This window comes from Rousettus aegyptiacus, unplaced genomic scaffold (genome assembly GCF_014176215.1).
Source record: "Rousettus aegyptiacus isolate mRouAeg1 unplaced genomic scaffold, mRouAeg1.p scaffold_m13_p_1, whole genome shotgun sequence".
Taxonomy (NCBI): Eukaryota; Metazoa; Chordata; class Mammalia; order Chiroptera; family Pteropodidae; genus Rousettus; species Rousettus aegyptiacus.
Window position 1 is genome coordinate 18,071,344 of NW_023416284.1, and position 17,341 is coordinate 18,088,684.

Here is a 17,341-nt window from a genome sequence, read left to right on the forward strand (position 1 = left end):
ACAGAGCTGTGAGTCAGCTGTGTGTAGGTGGAGTCTAGGGTAGTTGGTAAACATATTTTAGATGATGGCTGTACAATTAAATGACAACTAATGTTGACAGGTTACTAAGCTTCAGGCATTGTGCTTAACATTTTATAGATCGGAAGCTATTTAGTCCTTAAAACACCGATCTGGAGGGTGTTATCTCCCTAATTTACAGATGGGAAACTGAAGCTCAGAGAAGTTAACTTGCCCAAGGTTAAATTGTTAGTAAGTGGCAAGACTTGACCTGAAGCTTGGCTCTGAAGCTCAGCCTATTGAACACCAAGCTAGCATCCCTCGGCTGTTTGTGGAATTCTCGTCCTGAGAAATATTATTAGGTATTCCCTGGGGTCCAACACATTTGGCAATGCTGCCTACTAAACCCCCTTTATAAGAATCAGACTGTACATCAGAGCCTGAATCTTATTAAAGAAATTTATGTGGCTTTGTGCAAACCAGCGCTTACAGAGTTAACCCAGCTGGGAATAGTTTTCATAGCACACCAGGTAACTGCCTGCCCCCAGACAGCAGCTTGAGGAGCACTGCACTGGCCTACGACCTGCTCCCAGTTCTCTCCTCTTTGTCTTCTGGGTGGCCTAGCTTTCCTGTACCAGTTGAAATTCCCAGAAATGGGGCAGAAGGAGAGTGGGGCAGGAACAGGGTCTACGAGATGGAAAGTTGAAGCTGCAAACACAGGTGGGTGAGGATGGCAGGCAGGCCTGACACATGCTGCTCTCCTAGGGGGAGGTGTGTTGGTCCAGCTGGGTCTCACGAGGGAGACCAGCCCCAGCCTGCCCTGTGGAATGCCATCAATACCACAGACACTGCTGTCCCTGCAGAGTTCTAACAGCGTCGTCAAGGATACCATTCTGCAGAGACAGGAAGGAAAACGGACGAGTCTGAATTCCAGGAGTTGGACCTCTGGTGTAATGATAGCAATTTCTTTCTTCCTTTTTTTTTTTTTTTTTTTTTTTTTAACTCACCAAAGGAACTGGTATTTGTGTGGAGCACAAATGAGGCACCTAAACACAACCTGGCTAGATCTCAAGCCGCTTCTCCAGGATGGTCAGGGCCTTCCCCTGTCTGTGTAATGGCGCCATGCAACTCGGAGGGATGCCACTATCTCCACTCAACAGATCCCAGGCTGGATAAGGTCACAATGGCTCCTTTGAGGCTGCGGCTGCACACCTGTGAAGCCATATGAACTACAAGGGAGACAAAAGCAGGCAGAAGAAAGAGCCTTTTGAGAGGGGAAAAAAAAGAGGCCAATACTCTGGGGACTGGCTCAGCTATATTTGCTATGTAAAGTGGGCACTAGCCAACGCTGCTAAGATATCTTTCCCGCCTTCTGCATTTAATTAGCAACCATTTGTACTTATCTTGCATCTTCTACTCGGTCACCTCAAATTGGTCAATATCATTTTGAGCAGGAGAGAGACAGTCACGAACCACAGAAACTTTCTCATCTGCTCCTTACAGAGCCGAAGATGTGTGATCCATCATAGGGCACTGGGTGAAGATAACCGATATCTCATGTGGCTCTCCCTAGTCTGTCTGCAACCCCCAGGGTCACAAACAAGCAGCTTTCTGTGACTTAGTGAATTGCCTGGTGTGCTGGGTACACTGTTCTAAGATTTGATCGATAATTAATAAGCAGGGCACAACTGGGAAGAAGTTCTTCAGCTCAGAGCTTTTAACAGCTTGCTCCACAGCAGGGGATGTTGATGGCCTCAGTTCACAGGGTTCTAAGGGAGTCCTGGGCCCTTTGAAGCTCTTCTGTTCCATGTCCCTTGGTGTGCTAGGTGCACCCATTTGCCTCCATGCACTTCTTCTGGCTTCCCTGCCTCAAAGTAATCTTGCACTCCTATCACCCAGGACTTTTTGCGCAATCATTTTCAATGGAAGGGAATCAAGAGACTTATGGCGACTTCTGGAAGTTTCTATGCAGGGTTGGTAAAGATACCTTCTTCCTACTTTCTCTCAATCTCCTACTTTCCCTCAATTTAGATTACCAGAAAGCTTGCAAGCCCCATCATATTCTACATCTGCTGACATATTTGCTGGAAGGGAGTCGCAGTCTCTGTTGCTTAGTTTGCTGAGGCCTAACTCTCCTTGTTACTCCAGAAAGCGAGACTGGACCACAGCAGGAGGCAGACTCCCTGCCTTCAGTTACTTTTGTCTCTTTGACAGGTATGAAGATGACCATGTAGCTCCTGCCTGGCCAGCTGCTGATTATGTAACCAACCAAGAGCAAAGGGGCCCCTTAGTGAGATTTTGTGCCCAGGACCCCAGATTTCTAGCCACAGCATTACTCCTTGGAGGCTGCAAGAGTAACCAGCAAGCAGGCTGTCCAGTGCTTCCTTTGGTTTCATAGACTTGTCGGAGCTGGACAATTGTTGGATCAAAGAAGATTCATGTTTCACAGCAATTTCCACGACTACAGTATTTAGAAAAACCTCTTGAGGCCTCACCTTGTCTTGGCAGGAAAAAGTATTGTTTGGGGAGAATGGTGTGAAGAGGTGTGTAGGTTTTTAATTTTTTTAAATTAAAAAAAATTATTTTTTAAACGCCTATAGCACTTGGTATTCCAAAGTGGTCTCCCATTCAAGTATTAATCAGACCTGATCCTGCTTAGTTTCCAAGATCAGACGAGATTGGGGACATTCAGGGTGGCATGGCTGTAGACCAAGGTTTTGAGGTATACAGAAAAGGGAGCTATGAAGGTTTGTCACTGACACAGAAGACAGGGGTGGGGGACAGCATGAATGTTTCCATTTACCACTACTGACCTTGGTCACCCCCCCTCCCCCGCCTTCCTTGTCAAAGAATAACTAAAAACAATGGAGACTGGAGTGATTTCCTCACTGTAATAGTGAGTAGAGTTGGGACTAGAACCCAGGTTAGTCCCCGGTGATATGTCCTGAGCCACAGACTAACCTCGTGTCATCTTTGCTTTTCCTTCTCTGAAAATGAGGACCCTCCTACCCCATCCAGGGTGGGAAAAGCCTGGAAGCATGTCGGAGAACTGCAGGAGCCACTTGGAGAGGGCTGGGCAACCATAATAGTTTGGAATTGCACTAGGTGGCGGCATTCCTTCCAAACACTCTGGACTCAGAAGGAAAACCCTGTCTATTGTTTTGACTGCAGTTCCTTGGAGGTGTGCCTGCCAAGTTCCACCCAGGAGGCAAGAAGAAACGAGGGTGAAAGGGCGAAAGGGCTTGGCCATAAACCCCACAGCCTAGTAGGAAGTCCAGAGGAAAGGTCATGTGCAAACGTTATGGAATGTGGAATCTGGCTTGAGTTTGAATCCTGTAACCTCAGGCTAGTTTCAGAAGATATCTTAAATAACATATATTAAGTAGGCACTTAATATCTGTTAATCGGACACACATTTTCTCTTCCCTCTGGGTTTTTGCGCATGCAGGTTCTTCTGCTTGGAACATTTCTACTCTTTCTCTCCTCATACACTGCCCACATGATATTTTGGGGACTAAACTTAGACCTCAGGCCTTCACAGGAGGCATTCTCTTCCACCCCAAGGAGGTTAGGTACCCTTCTTCTGGGTGTCTATAGCACTCTGAACATATTCTGCCACTTAACCCGCTGGACTACAGTGACCTGTCTCCTGGCCCAGAGTGTGAATTACCCAAAGGCAAAGACCATAGATTATTCGTCTTTGATTCCTCTGTGCCTAGCACTTAGTAGGCCCTCAAAGAATAAATGCTGGCTAACTTACTAAATCAATGAATTCTCTTCCTTCCTCTTTCATTTGCTGACAACAATAAAGAGCGCTAAGAAACAAGATGAACAAATAAAATCTCAGTTTTTAACACAGTGCCAAACAGAAAGCTATTTTTTTTTTCAAAGTACTAAAATTCTAGTTTAAAATCAAGTCACCAGCATCGAGTTTTGGTTTTAAACACTGACATCAACAGTAAAAAGAAATCCCTTGAGAATAAACAGTGCCCTGCAGTGAGAACTCACTACTACACAGCTTGGCTCCCCACCACCTGCTCCCCCAAATTCCATCTGCCTAAGAGAATGGGTATGTGCCCAAGGACTTCCCAGCTTCATTTCATTTTATGTTAGCAGCAGGCAGGTGAGAAAGCCATGATGACCAGGATGCTCTTTTATGAAAGCTTCGGGATCCTGAAAAGGGGAGACAGAGAACAGTATTCTTTCTTACCATCTTCCCCGGGGGTGGGAGGGTGGGAAGGGGCTGCCCTTCCTATGAAGAGTAGAGACTTGGGGTCACCTGACCGACCTATAATCTCACCTTCTCTTCTGACCTGTCCTATTCCTAGTTTTATCTTCCACTTCATTCTCAAAAAATATTTGGGGCGATTATCATTATTTACTTGGGTCTATGTCTATATCGAGGACTTTTAATAAAGGGACATCCTAGTTGGGTGATCTTGATCTAATGGAAAGATAAAGACATAGAAAATCACTAAAGGAAGGTACAGATAAACCGTACTGGAGTTCAGGAGAGAGAGAGACTGCCACTCCCCTTTGGAAAATATCTGAATATATATAATTACTCTTTTAATGTTCTACAAAAACTATGTTAGAATATTTCCTAGTTTGGATGGTTTCAATAAACATTTAAAAGTTAATCGAAATGAGCAGAGCATCTACTCTGTGCGTAGAATCAAAAAGGAAGAAGTTAATTTGAGAATCAAATGGACAAAGAGAAAACAAAACTCCAGAATGAAGAGCTGGAGGCAACTGGAGGCTATAAGCCCATGAGTGCAGTTTGAGGGTGTGTAGATGCCAAAGAAATATACAGGCCTTAAATTTCTGAATGATGTCATTTGGCAAATCAGTAAAATACTTTCTTTAAAAAAGAGGTAGAGCCTACTTGGACAAATGACTTTCAAGCTTCTTGAACCTCGGTTCCCTTGTCTATAAGATGGGTATATCCATGACCAAATTGGGTTATTGTGAGTTTTAAATTCCGTAACATATGTGGAGAACTTAGCCCAATGCCTGCCACATAGTAAGTATACGACAAATGAAAGCTGCTTTTACCACAAGACCTTAGAGAATGCAAAATTCCGAAAGGGGACTTTCAGGAACAAAAGGAAAGAGAAAGACATTGGAGTAACTAGGAATTATTTGATAGAGAATTTGGAACTTTGCACAAGGGGCAATGGCCATGGGAACCTCTGAAATTTCTAGAATGTTTGTCACTCTCCCATGTTGTCGTTTTCTCCTGTACATTTTTACTTTCTTTAGATCAGCAATTAACTTTTTAAATGAAATAGGAACATGTATATAGGCGAGTCCATTTTTTTGGGGAAAAGAAACTCTAAGAGATGAGGGGAAAAGGCTTAGAGGAGGGAACAGCTGGAATGTTTGAGGGCCAACAGGCCTGAAGAGAGGGACACTCACAATGTTGACATGAGAACAGAAGATCCCTGGAGGCTTTGTTCTGAGAAGTTCTCCAAGTCCTCAGACCTGAGCGGGCTGTTCCTCGTCCCCTCCCTGCCGTTCCCAGAACTCTGGCCCACAGTGCCAATGTCACGATTCACTCCCGTTTGAAGTCCAAGCTCTACTTGGTCTCTGGGTAGTTCCATGGCCCTATGTGCTGTAACCTGAGCTACATACCCAGTTACGAGGATGTTTAAAGGACACCTGATTCTTTCTGTGACACTGTGGTTACTCTAAATGTCCTAAGACACGACTACAAAGAAGAGAATCCCAGTCTCTGGCCTCAGTCCATACATGAACAAATCAAGCCGCCTGAATCTGGGTCAGAAGGGAAAACTGCAATTCTGGAGCAAAGGGAGAAGACTGCCTGCCTGACAGGGCAATGGTTTTCAACCCTGGTCTGGGCATCAGAGTCATCTGGAGAGTTTAAAGAATTCAGATTTCAGGACCACCCTAGACCTATATGTGTTTTAGAGGGTGGTGGTTGGGAAAATGTAGTTTCTACAAGTGCCATAGATGACTGAGGTGTGAAGTCAAGGTTGAATACAACACTTCATGAAAGTATCCTGTTTTGAACTGGGAAATTACTAGGGTTCCACATAAGGAGAACAAGACGGGTGTCTTTCCTCCCTAAGTGGCATTTGTAACCAGTCTGTTCCAGTTTCTCTGGCTTCTCAATAGGAGGTGATCAGGAGGCAAATACACTCAACTGCCTAAGCTTCCCAGGCCTTGCCTCAGGGTCCCTGAACATCAGACACCCTCTCCACCATCACAGAACTCAATAAAAGGTACACTTCTTACTGAAGTCAGATACAGATTTAGTGACATTTTGGAGAACCTGGTTTGTGGCAGGTCCTGCACTAGACACCTAAATCATAAGCCTGTGAAGAGGCACTACATTGTTCCTATCTGGGCTGCACTCCTGGGAAAGAAGTGTTTATCAGAGCTTTACCAGTTCATTGTAGAAGTCCTCCTGGTGATTTATTACTTATGAGCAACATACAATTTGGGGCTTATTGACTGATGAGTCTTCTCAAAATTCTTTTGGTTTCAATGTTCTAATGGTGAGTGTGGCTAGGCGGAATGCAAGACCTTGATTTTATCTGAGGTTTATCCCCTCGGGCTGTCAAAACATCCAGATTGTCTTTTTTTTTTTTTTTTAAGTAAAAATATGGACTGCTTCATGAATTTGTGTGCCATCCTTGTGCAGGGACCATGCTAATCTTCTCTGTATTATTCCAATTTAATATATGTGCTACCCACCGAAGCAAGCACTCTAGCCTGTACTTTAATCATGAAAATAATTCCATTTGCCTATCCTCTGGAAAATAAACTATTTGCTGGGAATCAAAGAGTTGTAAATAATGGACTGCAGGAGAATATGCAGGTATTTTTGGTGGAGAGCATTAGATTGATCTCAGCTGATAGGCACTATGAGGTATGACTGTTATTGTCTTAATTTTATTATTTATTATTTTTATTTTTTAAAATTATTTATTTCTATGGTGACATTGGTTAACAAAATCCAGTAGGGTACTGTCTTAATTTTAAAGATGATGAAACCAAGGTTAAAAGATCCTCAGTGGCTTGCCGAACGCACACACAGCTAGGACAGGAAGGGCAAGGATTTGACCCCAGGTCTTCTGATTTCCAGATCCATGCTTTCAACTTAGCTTCGCTTCGGTGTCCCCACTAGCCCGTTTGATGGCTATATAGGCATACCTTGGAGATATTACGGGTTCGGTTCCAGACCACCTCAATAAAGTGAGTATAGCAATAAAGCCAGTCATAATCTTTTTGCTAGTATAGGGTCTTGCCTTCAATTTGTAAGATACCCAAGATCCGTAAAGCGTGATAAAGCAAAGAGCAATAAAAACGAGGTATGTCTGTAGCTACTTATGTGCAGATTTATAACGGTTGACAATTCACATACTGTTTTTATCAGCCACATGCAAAAATCATTAAGATATGACAGAATTCTAGGAGGACATAATTATAAAAGTAATGAGGGCTCAGAGGGCTTGAATGACTTATTCAAGATAAAACAGCTACTAAGAGACTGTCTGTACTTGACCATAGGTCTCTATTGGCTTCAAAACAGGAGCGCTTTTTAACTAATTAAAGGCACATAAACAGCACAGTGGAGAGGAAATTGCATGAGAACAGGAGTCAGAAGACATGGATTCCCGTCCCAGTCCCAATCTTTACTGGCTATAGCACTTCAGACAAGTCCCTTGTCCTTTGTAAAATGGAAACAATGATCTCTGACCTACTTTACTGAGAACGGAAAGATCCGAATGGATGCAAAAGTGTTCTGAAATCCACCCCTCCACATCACCCCATAATAGAAGGTACGACCTCAGGCAGATCAGTCAGTCAGACCTGGATTCTGGATTCAAATCCTGACTCCGCCACTTACTGGCTGTGTAACTTTGGGCAAGCAATTTCACCTCTCTTATGCCTCAGTTTTCTCATCTGCAAAATAGGGTTAAATCAAGTACCTACCCCCCAAAGGTCGTGACGATTAAATGAATGCACTCATTTACACGGGGACTGTCTTGACACAGTAGTCCATCAAAAAAACGGCCGTCATTATTACGGTTATAATTGTGCCTCTCAGGTCTTCAACTTCTTGGAAGTACGTACTTTCTGAGTTACCAAACGTGCCCTGGGCTTCAGTTTCGCTCCCATTATTCTCTGCTTTCTTCCTCGGACCCGGTCCCTTCCTTCCCAGTCCCCTTTCTCCACAACCCGCCTTAAACCCTCCAGGAACCCTAGACCCCATTGCCCCGTTTCGGCGCCGTCTCTTACTCGACGACCTTGGCTGGGTGCCCGTGGTGCCCGTAGACCAGCGCCTGGACCTGGGAGGGCTCGGCAGAAGCGGAGTAGGAGGCGGCCGCAGGCGGGCGGCGGCCCGCAGAGAGCAGCAGCCCCGGCCGCAGACGGGCCGGGGTTCGCGACCCGCGCAGAGCACAGCTGACCCACATGCTCGCTCCAGTCAACTCAGTGTGGGACGCCGGGGATACGTCATCTCCCCGCGACCGCGCGCCTGCTGCCCGCCTCCCTCTCCGCCGCGTGACCAAGCCCCTTGCTCCTTCGAAAGGGAGCGCGAGAAAGGAGTTCCCCTTCCTCTGCTGCCCGCGCGGTGGCGCCAGGTGAGACTGCGCGGGGAGCCAGTGATGGGCGGCGGAGGGCTGCGCGGGAGTCGCGGAGATTTCCAGCCCGCCGAAGTTGATCTCCTAACAAGGAGAGTCTGAGACTGACCTAAAGCTGTGTCTACGGCCTGCAACTTGGTGTTTGATTTGGAGGAAGACGTTTTCCCTCCCCGTGCCTCGGTTTCGCCTTCCTACCATTTATTGAGGCATTTAAGGCCCTTTAAGACATCGCCTCATTTAATTCCCACTTTCTTCTGATAGTATAGTGAGGCAGAGCGTACTTTCCTCCACTGAGTAGAGTGCGCGTAAACTGATGTGGAGGCTAGAGTACTGGGTTTAGAGTTAGAAGATTTAGGTTCACATCCCAGCCCCTGCCACTCGCTTCCTTGCTTGGCCACCTTGGGAAAGTGACTGAAACTTTGAGTCTGTTTTCTCATCTGCAAAATACCTCCTTCAGGAGCGTTGTGAGAACTACGTAGAACAACAGAATAATGTTATTGTGGACGTGAGAGCATCTTGTAAAATGCTAAGTGTGTTCAGATGTAGGGGAGGGATCACAAGGAGGGCCCCCTCCCCAAATGATCACAGGGTAGAAGGGGATTAAGTGGGATGAAGTGCTTTGTAAAACAGATGTAGCCCAGTAAAAACACTAGATCATATTTTTGGTGGCATGAAGACAGGAGCATAACTAAAACGTCAGATGAATGTTATAGCATGACAGAGGGCACTGGAGTCAAGGAGAGAGGCACTCTGGAATGAGGTCGGGGTAGGGACTCTTGGAGGAGGTGCTGTTGGAGCCAGTCCTGTGACTCAATATATCTCCAATATGCATAAAAACCATCTCAAACTGAAGTTCCATCTCAGACCTACTGAACTAGAACCTTGGGAAGGGGTCCTAGAATGTATATTTCTTACAAGCTCTCAAGAATATTATGATGCAGGTGGCCCAGGGAACAGGCTGTGAGAAACATGGAGCCAGAGCTTCCCAGGATAAGGAAGTTTCTTTCTCTGGGTTTTATCCACCCAAAGCTTGCCAGCTTAGAACCTTTCCTCTGAGAAAGAGAAGAAAGCAAAGTGCTGTGTTGAAGGATCAGGTGCTGGATTCTAGCAAATGTAGATATGAATCCTGGCTCTGCCACTTTCCAGCCATTTGGTTTGGACAAAATTTGTCTCTCTGGGTCTCCATTTCCTTATCCTCGAAAATGAGGGAAATAATAGTGTCGGTTTCAAGGCTGTGAGGATCAAGTGAAATATTCACTTAACTTAAAGCACTTAGCTCAAGAATGCTTGGCACATGAAAGCATTTGATGAATATTTTTAGGGGGTTATTGTGAAGATTAAATGAGAAATATCACACGAAAAAAACCCAGACCAGGGTCTGGCTCATAGTATGTGTTCAGAAAGTTTTTGTTTTTATTGTAGAGAAAGTTGGTGTCCCGTGATGGGAGAAAGACTTAATCCCACACTGGATGTGTGTATCCTCATGTGCATGTGCGCGTGTGTGTGTGCACGCATGCACATGCGTGCGTGCGCACACACACACACACTACACTATCTTGCTTGTTTTCTATTTTCATGGTGACACATACACAAGTCAACTTCTGTTGGAAGACTTCCTAGGTGACATTGAGCTGTTGACATTGTTTTCTCTACAAATATCTATGTTATTTTCTCTGAGGTCCCTGGGTAGCCAGGCCAGGAAGCCTAGAAAATCACCCAGCAGGCCTTCCTCCTTGGGGCTGGACTTAATCCCTCATTTATCCTGATAGCCTTCACTTTTGGTCCAGGCCATCAGCTCTTATTTGAAGTGTGTCAACAGCCTTCTTCTTAACTGAGATCCTCTTCTTTCTTTCTTCCTCCCCAATTCCTTCTTTTTCAGGCCTCCAGAATGACTTTTTCCCTAACGGAAAGACCAGATTTTGTTTTTCCCTGGCTTGAAGTCCTTCAGTGACTCTCCAATATTTAGGGAGAACCAGAAGCTACAATTCTTTGTAGAACACCATGAACAATTGATATATTAAACTCAAAATTGTAAGCAAAACTATGATTCTATACTAATTCTATCCTTCACTCATACTCGTGACGTGTACTAAAGTTTTCAGAAAAATGTGTGGAGAGATACCTTAAAACAAAAAATATATATATTTATTGTAATTAATTTCTCATCTTGCAAATTAGAAACCTATGACAATGGTTTTAATTCAGCGGCAAACCCCCTCAACTTGAGGAATGCCTGGGTACCCCTTGGGCAAGTTCGAGGTCACTGATCTAGGGGTTCAAGTTCAATGTCCTGAACTTGCATTCAAGACCTTTGCACTGACTCCCACACTGTCTTTATCTCCTGCTGTTGGACCATGCATAGTTTATAATCCAACTGCACCCACCTTTCCCAAAACTCCCATACCCTGTGCCTTTATTTAATCTGCTCCTTCTGCCTAAAATGCTCTTCCTACCCTTGCCTATCGGGGAAACTCCAGGTTCAGATATAATTTCTTTGGTGTTGTTTCCCAATCCTTCAGGCTGAATTAGCCCCTGGTGCCTCTGTTTTTTTTCTGGACTGGTGTTATGGCCTTTAGGACTCAGTCTCTTATTTATTCATGTGTCCGTTTCCCCCTCCAGGCAAGAGTAGAACCATGTTTGGGGCATCTCCATGATGCTGGCACCTGATGTGGGGCCTGACACAGGGTAGGTGTCATAAATATTCCATGAGTTGAAAGTAATTGAATTTCCTCATGGCGTGGTCCTGTTTGTGGTGCTGTCTCCTTTTTCTTAGATCTGGGTCATTCCAAACCAGGACTTTCCTTCTCTATTCCCTCTTTTCTCTAAGATTATAGAAGTTTGTAGTCTTTTTCGAGTGAAGCAGAATGTTCTCTTCTCATCTGTCCACCTGTTCATTGTGTTCTTTCTCCCTTCATCAGTCTCTGCTCCATTGACTTCCCCTGCACAAAGAATGGAAGGGTGTGGAATCAGTCAGGTCTAGGTTTGAGTCCTGGACCCACCACTTACTAGCTTTGTGACCTTCAGCAAGTGCCTTATGCTCTCTAAACCTTGGTTTCCACATCCAAGAAAACATGGAATCAAGGTAAAACCGTCACGAGGCTCCTGCAAGAGTCTTCTGCAAACAGCAGCATTTTGGGTTTTTTGCCGTTCACCACATTTCTCTCTTTGAGTTTCCTTTCTGGGTGGTCCTTTCTGTCTCTTCTCTGTTCAGCATCTGTCTATCTCCATTTCTTCTCCATCACCTTTTGTCGCTCTGTTTAATTCTCTGCCTCTGGTTCCTGCCTGCTATCTTTTCAGTCCCTTCTTGCTTTAGCCTGGAACTCATCAGTGCTCACAAGAGAGAAGAATATCTAGAACCCAGGAGCCTTTCGCCCTGCCTCCCCAGACCCAGGACAATCTCAGTTATGTCAGCCTCAGTATAGGGCCAGCTGGGAGAGGAGGCAGTGCACAGAGAATGCCTAGATACACCTTGAATTCCTAGGCTCTGACTAATGCCGCTGCTCATTAGTTAGACCCATTTGCTCATTGGTCTATACCTTCACAGCCTGTTCTCCATTTAGCTGCTTGAGGGACCCTTTTTTTTTTTTTTTTTTTAATGAGAGAACAGAACTTTTTATTCTGCTTAATGCTTCAGTGGCTTCCCACTGCTCTTAGGGTTTAACCCCAAATCTCATGGCTTCCTGTATGACCTGCAAATTCTGCCAATCTCTCTATCTGCCCACCCACTCCATTCCATCCACCTTGGCCGCGCTGCTCCTCAGACCCATCGGTTCCTGCCTTTGCATGGACTATCTTTTCTGGCTGCAGTGTTCCTCCCAAGTGATTGCATGAGGCTAGCTCCTTCTCATGCTTCAGGTGTCAGCTTAAATGTCACCATGTTGCTTCCTCAGAGAATTGCTCTGAGATCACCTTAATTAAAGTAGACCCCCCCACCTCCAATTATTTATCATAACACTCCATTTCCTTTAGAATACACATCTCAGATTATAATGATATATTTATCTGCACATTTGCTATGAGTCTCTTCCACTAAAATATAAACTTCATGAAGGCAAGGCCAATGTCTGTATTCATTCATTCATTCATTCATCCATCCATTCAATATTTATCAAGCACTAACTACTACATACCAGATACCAAGCACTGGGATACAAGACAGCATCCTTGCCCTTAGGGAGCTCATGTTCTAGAGGTGGAGACAAATAATGAATACATCATATACTCTCTTTAAAGCTGCCAGAATCTCCTTCCTCCTTCACTCTTTCTCACCTCCATTTTTCTGGTATATCACTGTCTCATGTACAAGAGCCAGTGGTTGATCACTGTTTCATAGACCAGAGAATTTGCTTTTTTTGATTGTTTATTATTCTTGATTTACCACTGGAATGTAAGCTCTATGAGGGTAGGGATTTTGTCTGTTATATATTTCCAATTTGGCTTATAGTAATTGTTGTATAGTACAAATTTTCAGTATTTGTTGATTTGTTTCAGGTGTTCGGCCCCAATTCAATTCAAGACAGAAGACCTTGATTCAAATTTTGGTGCTGCAGCATAGTAATACATAACTTAGGAAAAGTCACTCCTTTCTCTGTATCTCAATTTCCATAACTTTGTAATGGGAAAAATAATGGTGAGTATTAAATGATTTCATGTGGGTTAAGCACATAGAAGGTGTCTGGTCTTACCTAGTAATAGATAACTCATTTGTGGTCATTGTACAAGGGTTTATAAGGATAGAGGCCCAAATAATACTTAACCTGTGTAGCCAGAGGGTACACTAGAACCAATGTGAGTTTGTAAGGGAGACAAACTTCATGACATGAAAAAGAAGACTTTCTAAAAGTTCATCATTACAAGGGGACATAGGTGAATCCACTATCATAGTTGAAGACTTTAACACCTTTCTGTCAGAAATGAATATTTCCAGCAGGCAGAAAATCAGCAAGGACACAGTTGAGCTCTATAATATCGTCAATCCACTGGATATAATGGACATAAATAGAGTACTTCACCCAACAACAGCAGAGCACACATTCTTCTCAAGCTCACTTGGAATAGTCAACAAGATAGAATACATTCTGGGCCATAAAGCTCAGCTTAACAAATTCAGAACAGAATTCATATGCTCATTGCTCTTAGAAATCAATTAAATTAGAAATCAATAACAGAAAGGTAGCTGGAAAATCCCAAAATACTTGGAGATTAAATAACACACTTTGAAATGACACATAGGGCAAAGAAGAAGTCTCAAGAGAAATTTAAAAATATTTTGAACTAAGTGAAAATGAAATGAAATTGAAAACACAACTTATCAAAATTTGTGGGATTCAGCGAAAACAGTGCTTATAGGGAATTTGTAGCACTGAATGGATGTAGGAGAAAGGAAAAAAAGATCTAAAATTAACCATCTAAACTTCTACTTTATGAAACTAGAAAAAGAAGAGCAAATTAAATCCGAAGAAGCAGAAAAAAAAGCAATAAAAATTAGAGCAGAAATCAGTCAAATGGAAAATGGGAAATCAATAGAGAAAAATCAACCAAAGCAAAAGATGGTTCTTGGAAAAGATCAGTAAATCAATAAGCCTCTAGCTAGGCCAACTAATAAAAGAAGAGAGATACAAATTGCTAATATCAGAAATGAAAGGGGGTGGGCTTCACTACAGATCCCATGGACATTAAAACAATAAGAAAGGAATACTATGATCAACTCTAAAAGTTATCATTTCCAAAGACCCAACCACCCGCTCTTAGTAGGTGATGAGCATCTTGTCTTTGGAGATATGTATTAATGTGCATTTGGAGTCACCAAGGTAGAGGAAATACAAGCATCAAATGGGGCAGAGAGGCTGAGTGTCTTTGAGTTTCTGTTCTTGAGAGCTAGATATGAGCAGTAAGCGTGCTCACTCAACTGAGAATGTTGGTGACAGCTCAGTGCAGAGGCGGGGGGAGGGGGTCCAGGCCCAGCTTGGGACCCGAGGTGGGGGGCTGGGGAGGAGGGAGGGTGCAGGAGTGGGGGATGGGAGCGTCTGGGCAGCGGGAAACCGGATCCGGCAGCAGCACGTGAGGATGCCAGTAGGGGGCGCAGCAAGACCACGGACAGCGCAATCGGGTCTGACGTCAGCGCCCCGCTTGCTTGGGCTCCCGCTCTGGACTCGGCGCCAGTCCCGCTCCGCGCCGCGCTGCTTAGCTCGGGCTCTGGCTCGCCTTGGGCTCGGCTCGGGCTCCAGCGGCGGCCCCCGCGCCGGGCCCGGGGCAAGCGGCAGCGCACCATGGCCCGCGCCCAGGCTCTCGTCCTGGCGCTCACCTTCCAGCTCTGCACTCCTGAGACCGAGACTCCGGCAGGTAAGCGCGTGTCGGTCGGACCAATCTTGCCGTGCGGAGTCCCCGGGCCCGTGGCGTAGCTGGGAAGAAAGTGTGAGTGTTGGGTGACCCGGCGTTACGAGCCTGCTCTCTGTGTGTGTCTGAATGTTGGATGTGCGATCCTGTGCTCAGGGTGTTCTGTGACTGCGAATGTCGTGTGTCCATGAGTTGTGTGTTCAAGAAAAGGTGATGCGTGTGTTGTGTGTCCACAAGTACGTTGGGGTGAATGTTGTGTGCATCGAGTCATTAGGTGTGAGCGGAGAGTCTGTGTGTGTGCCAGTGTGTAGTGTTCGTGCGGCCAAGTAGATGGTGTGTCTGTTGTGTGTACATCTGAGTTTGGTTGTGTGGACTGGAGTTTTATCTGCTATGTGTTGCATTTGTTTGCATTTTGTATGCCGTGGCGTGGAGTGCTGTTTATTGTGTGTCTGAGAATGTGTTGTGTGTTTGTTGTGTGTGTGGCCGGGAGTGCTCTGTGGATTCTACCCGCGTGTGGATCAGGGAACGCGTGTGTGGTGTGTATGCTTGTGAGATCCGTGTACGTGTGTGAAGGCGTGGGAACGGGGCCGGAACGTGTGTGTCCGTGCGCTGTGTGCGCGCGATGTGTACGTGTGGGAGTGTCTCGGGTTGGTGGTGTGCGCCGCCCGGGGCTGCGTGGGTCCGAGTGAATGCCAAGTGTGCCGGGAATGCGTGTGTAGGAGCGTGTCTGGAGCGGATGTGAGTGTGTGTGTCCGTGAGTACTGGCTGCGTGTCCAGGAATGTGGCGAGTGTGCTGCGCGCCTGGGCCGTGGTTGAGTGTGTGCCCGGGGCTCGGGGCCGCCCGAGGGGGCGGTGGCAGGATATGTGTGTGTGCGTGTGTGTGCGTGTGTCCCGCGTGTGTGCGTGTGTGGCGAGCGGGCCTGGAATAAGTTGTCGCGGCGGCACCACCGCCCCTTCCCAGTCCAGCCCGGCCGGAGGCTCGGGAGGGAGAAATGGGGGCCCCGCGGCCGCCGACTCCGACATGTCGGGCTGTTTGTTGTTTCGCAAGTTCAGCGCGGCGCTGGCGGGCAGCTGATCCGAGGCGGCGCCGGGGCTGCGGGGCGCCGGGCGGTTGGCGGGGAGGGCCGGGCGCGGGAGGCGGACGCGAGGGGCCGTGGGCAGGGCCGGGCGCGGGAGGCGGACACAGGAGGCCGCGGGCAGGGCCAGGCGGGCGGGCGCTCCTCTGGGCACCGGGCAGCCGGGCGGGGGCCGGGCCCGGGAGGGGCTGCGACGTCCTGGCGCGGGCAGGGGCCTGGCTCTTCGCCGCGGGACGGCGCCCCCTCCGGTTGCTCGCAGGAGGTGCCGCGGACCTTGGGGTCTCGCGGGACGCTCCCTCGGTCGACTCCGCAACTTTGTGCGGCCTCCCCGCCGGCCCGGACCGCCGTGTGTGTGAGAGTGTGTACGTGTGTCTCCGTGTCCGTTTGCTGTGTGATCGCGCTGTCTCTGGGCGTTTTGGAGTCTGGCGTATTTTGGCGTGTGTGTGTGTGTGTGTGTGTGTGTGTGTGTGTGTGTGTGTGTGTGTGGCTGTACATATGATCGCATATCGACGTGTGTATCTGGAGCCTGTGTCTGTCCCTGTGTGCCGTGGACCATCTGTCGGCTGTGTGTTTGTGTGCCTGTGTCCGTGTCCCCCAACCCCTGAAAACCCCCACATCCCACTCTGAGATCTGGAATCCCAGACTTTGGCCCCCTCCAGCGGATTTGCGCCCGTCCCCTCCCCTGGGGCGTGGGGGGGGGGGCGCAGTACCCCCTTTGGGGGGCCTCAGCCTCTCCCATCCCCACCTGTTGGGCAGCACCAGCCTAGTACCCAGGGCGCTGAGTAACAGGGAGACGCCTTGGGCAGGAATCAGCACTGAGACACACGCGGGAAGCCGCCTCGGTTCCCAAGAGAGACTCGTCTGAGCCGCCGGCCTCTGAGAACCGCCTGCCCTGGATCGAGTTCGTGGCCCGACAGCCCTCTCTCTGGCCTCTGCAGCACAGCGCCCGGGCTTCCGCGGTCTCTCCTGCGGGTGGCTCATGGGGACTGGCCCTGAGGCCTCACGGCCATAGGGCACAGCTTTAGCATTGACCTCCCCATGCCCGAGAGAACGCCAGGGCGACCTCTCTCCCTATCCTCCCCCAACTCCTCTCCTGTCCCATAGCAGCCACCATGTCCTGAGGTCAAACCCCAGGGGTACAATACGGACCCTCCCACCCCTGCAACCTTCACCTTGATTCCAAGAACCCTCATGTGACTCAGCTCCTGGCAGCAGGGGAAATTGTCAAGAACTGAGGTTTGGGAGTGAGACTGTGAGCAAGTTACTGCCATTCCTCAGGCCTCAGTTTCCTCATCGGTCTCATAATAATGGTGTATGGTA

At 47.1% G+C, this 17,341-nt stretch overlaps 2 protein-coding genes, 1 non-coding gene and 1 pseudogene across 12 annotated transcripts in view; 1 reads left to right on the forward strand and 3 right to left on the reverse strand.

Annotated features, from left to right (window-relative positions):
• MECR (mitochondrial trans-2-enoyl-CoA reductase) overlaps positions 1–8,474 on the reverse strand; it is a 34,159-nt gene extending 25,685 nt beyond the window's left edge. Inside the window, exons 1-2 of one of the 5 annotated variants that reach the window (XM_016131981.2) lie at positions 8,266–8,405; positions 1,005–1,226 (exon numbers count right to left, since the gene is read on the reverse strand). Coding sequence is in view for 2 of the 5 variants with exons in the window: in XM_016131980.2 (XP_015987466.2) it covers positions 8,266–8,441 (176 nt within the window). In the remaining 3 variants the exon portion in view is untranslated. Of the gene's footprint in view, positions 1–1,004; positions 1,227–8,265 lie in introns of all 5 variants that reach the window. The other 4 variants (XM_016131980.2, XM_036231089.1, XM_016131979.2 and 1 more) reach the window with 4 other exon arrangements.
• On the reverse strand, positions 2,589–2,707 carry LOC118605312 (annotated as a pseudogene).
• On the reverse strand, positions 6,620–6,729 carry LOC118606391. The gene has a single exon (XR_004952342.1). It is a non-coding gene; the product is annotated as a U6 spliceosomal RNA (small nuclear RNA).
• Positions 8,475–14,774: 6,300 nt separating the features above from the next.
• PTPRU (protein tyrosine phosphatase receptor type U) overlaps positions 14,775–17,341 on the forward strand; it is a 77,161-nt gene continuing 74,594 nt past the window's right edge. For 2 of the 6 annotated variants that reach the window (XM_036231139.1, XM_016132053.2), the window contains exon 1: positions 14,776–14,951. In XM_036231139.1, the coding sequence (XP_036087032.1) occupies positions 14,879–14,951 (73 nt within the window). In that variant the 5' untranslated portion in view covers positions 14,776–14,878. Of the gene's footprint in view, positions 14,952–17,341 lie in introns of all 6 variants that reach the window. The other 4 variants (XM_016132052.2, XM_036231140.1, XM_016132054.2 and 1 more) reach the window with 3 other exon arrangements.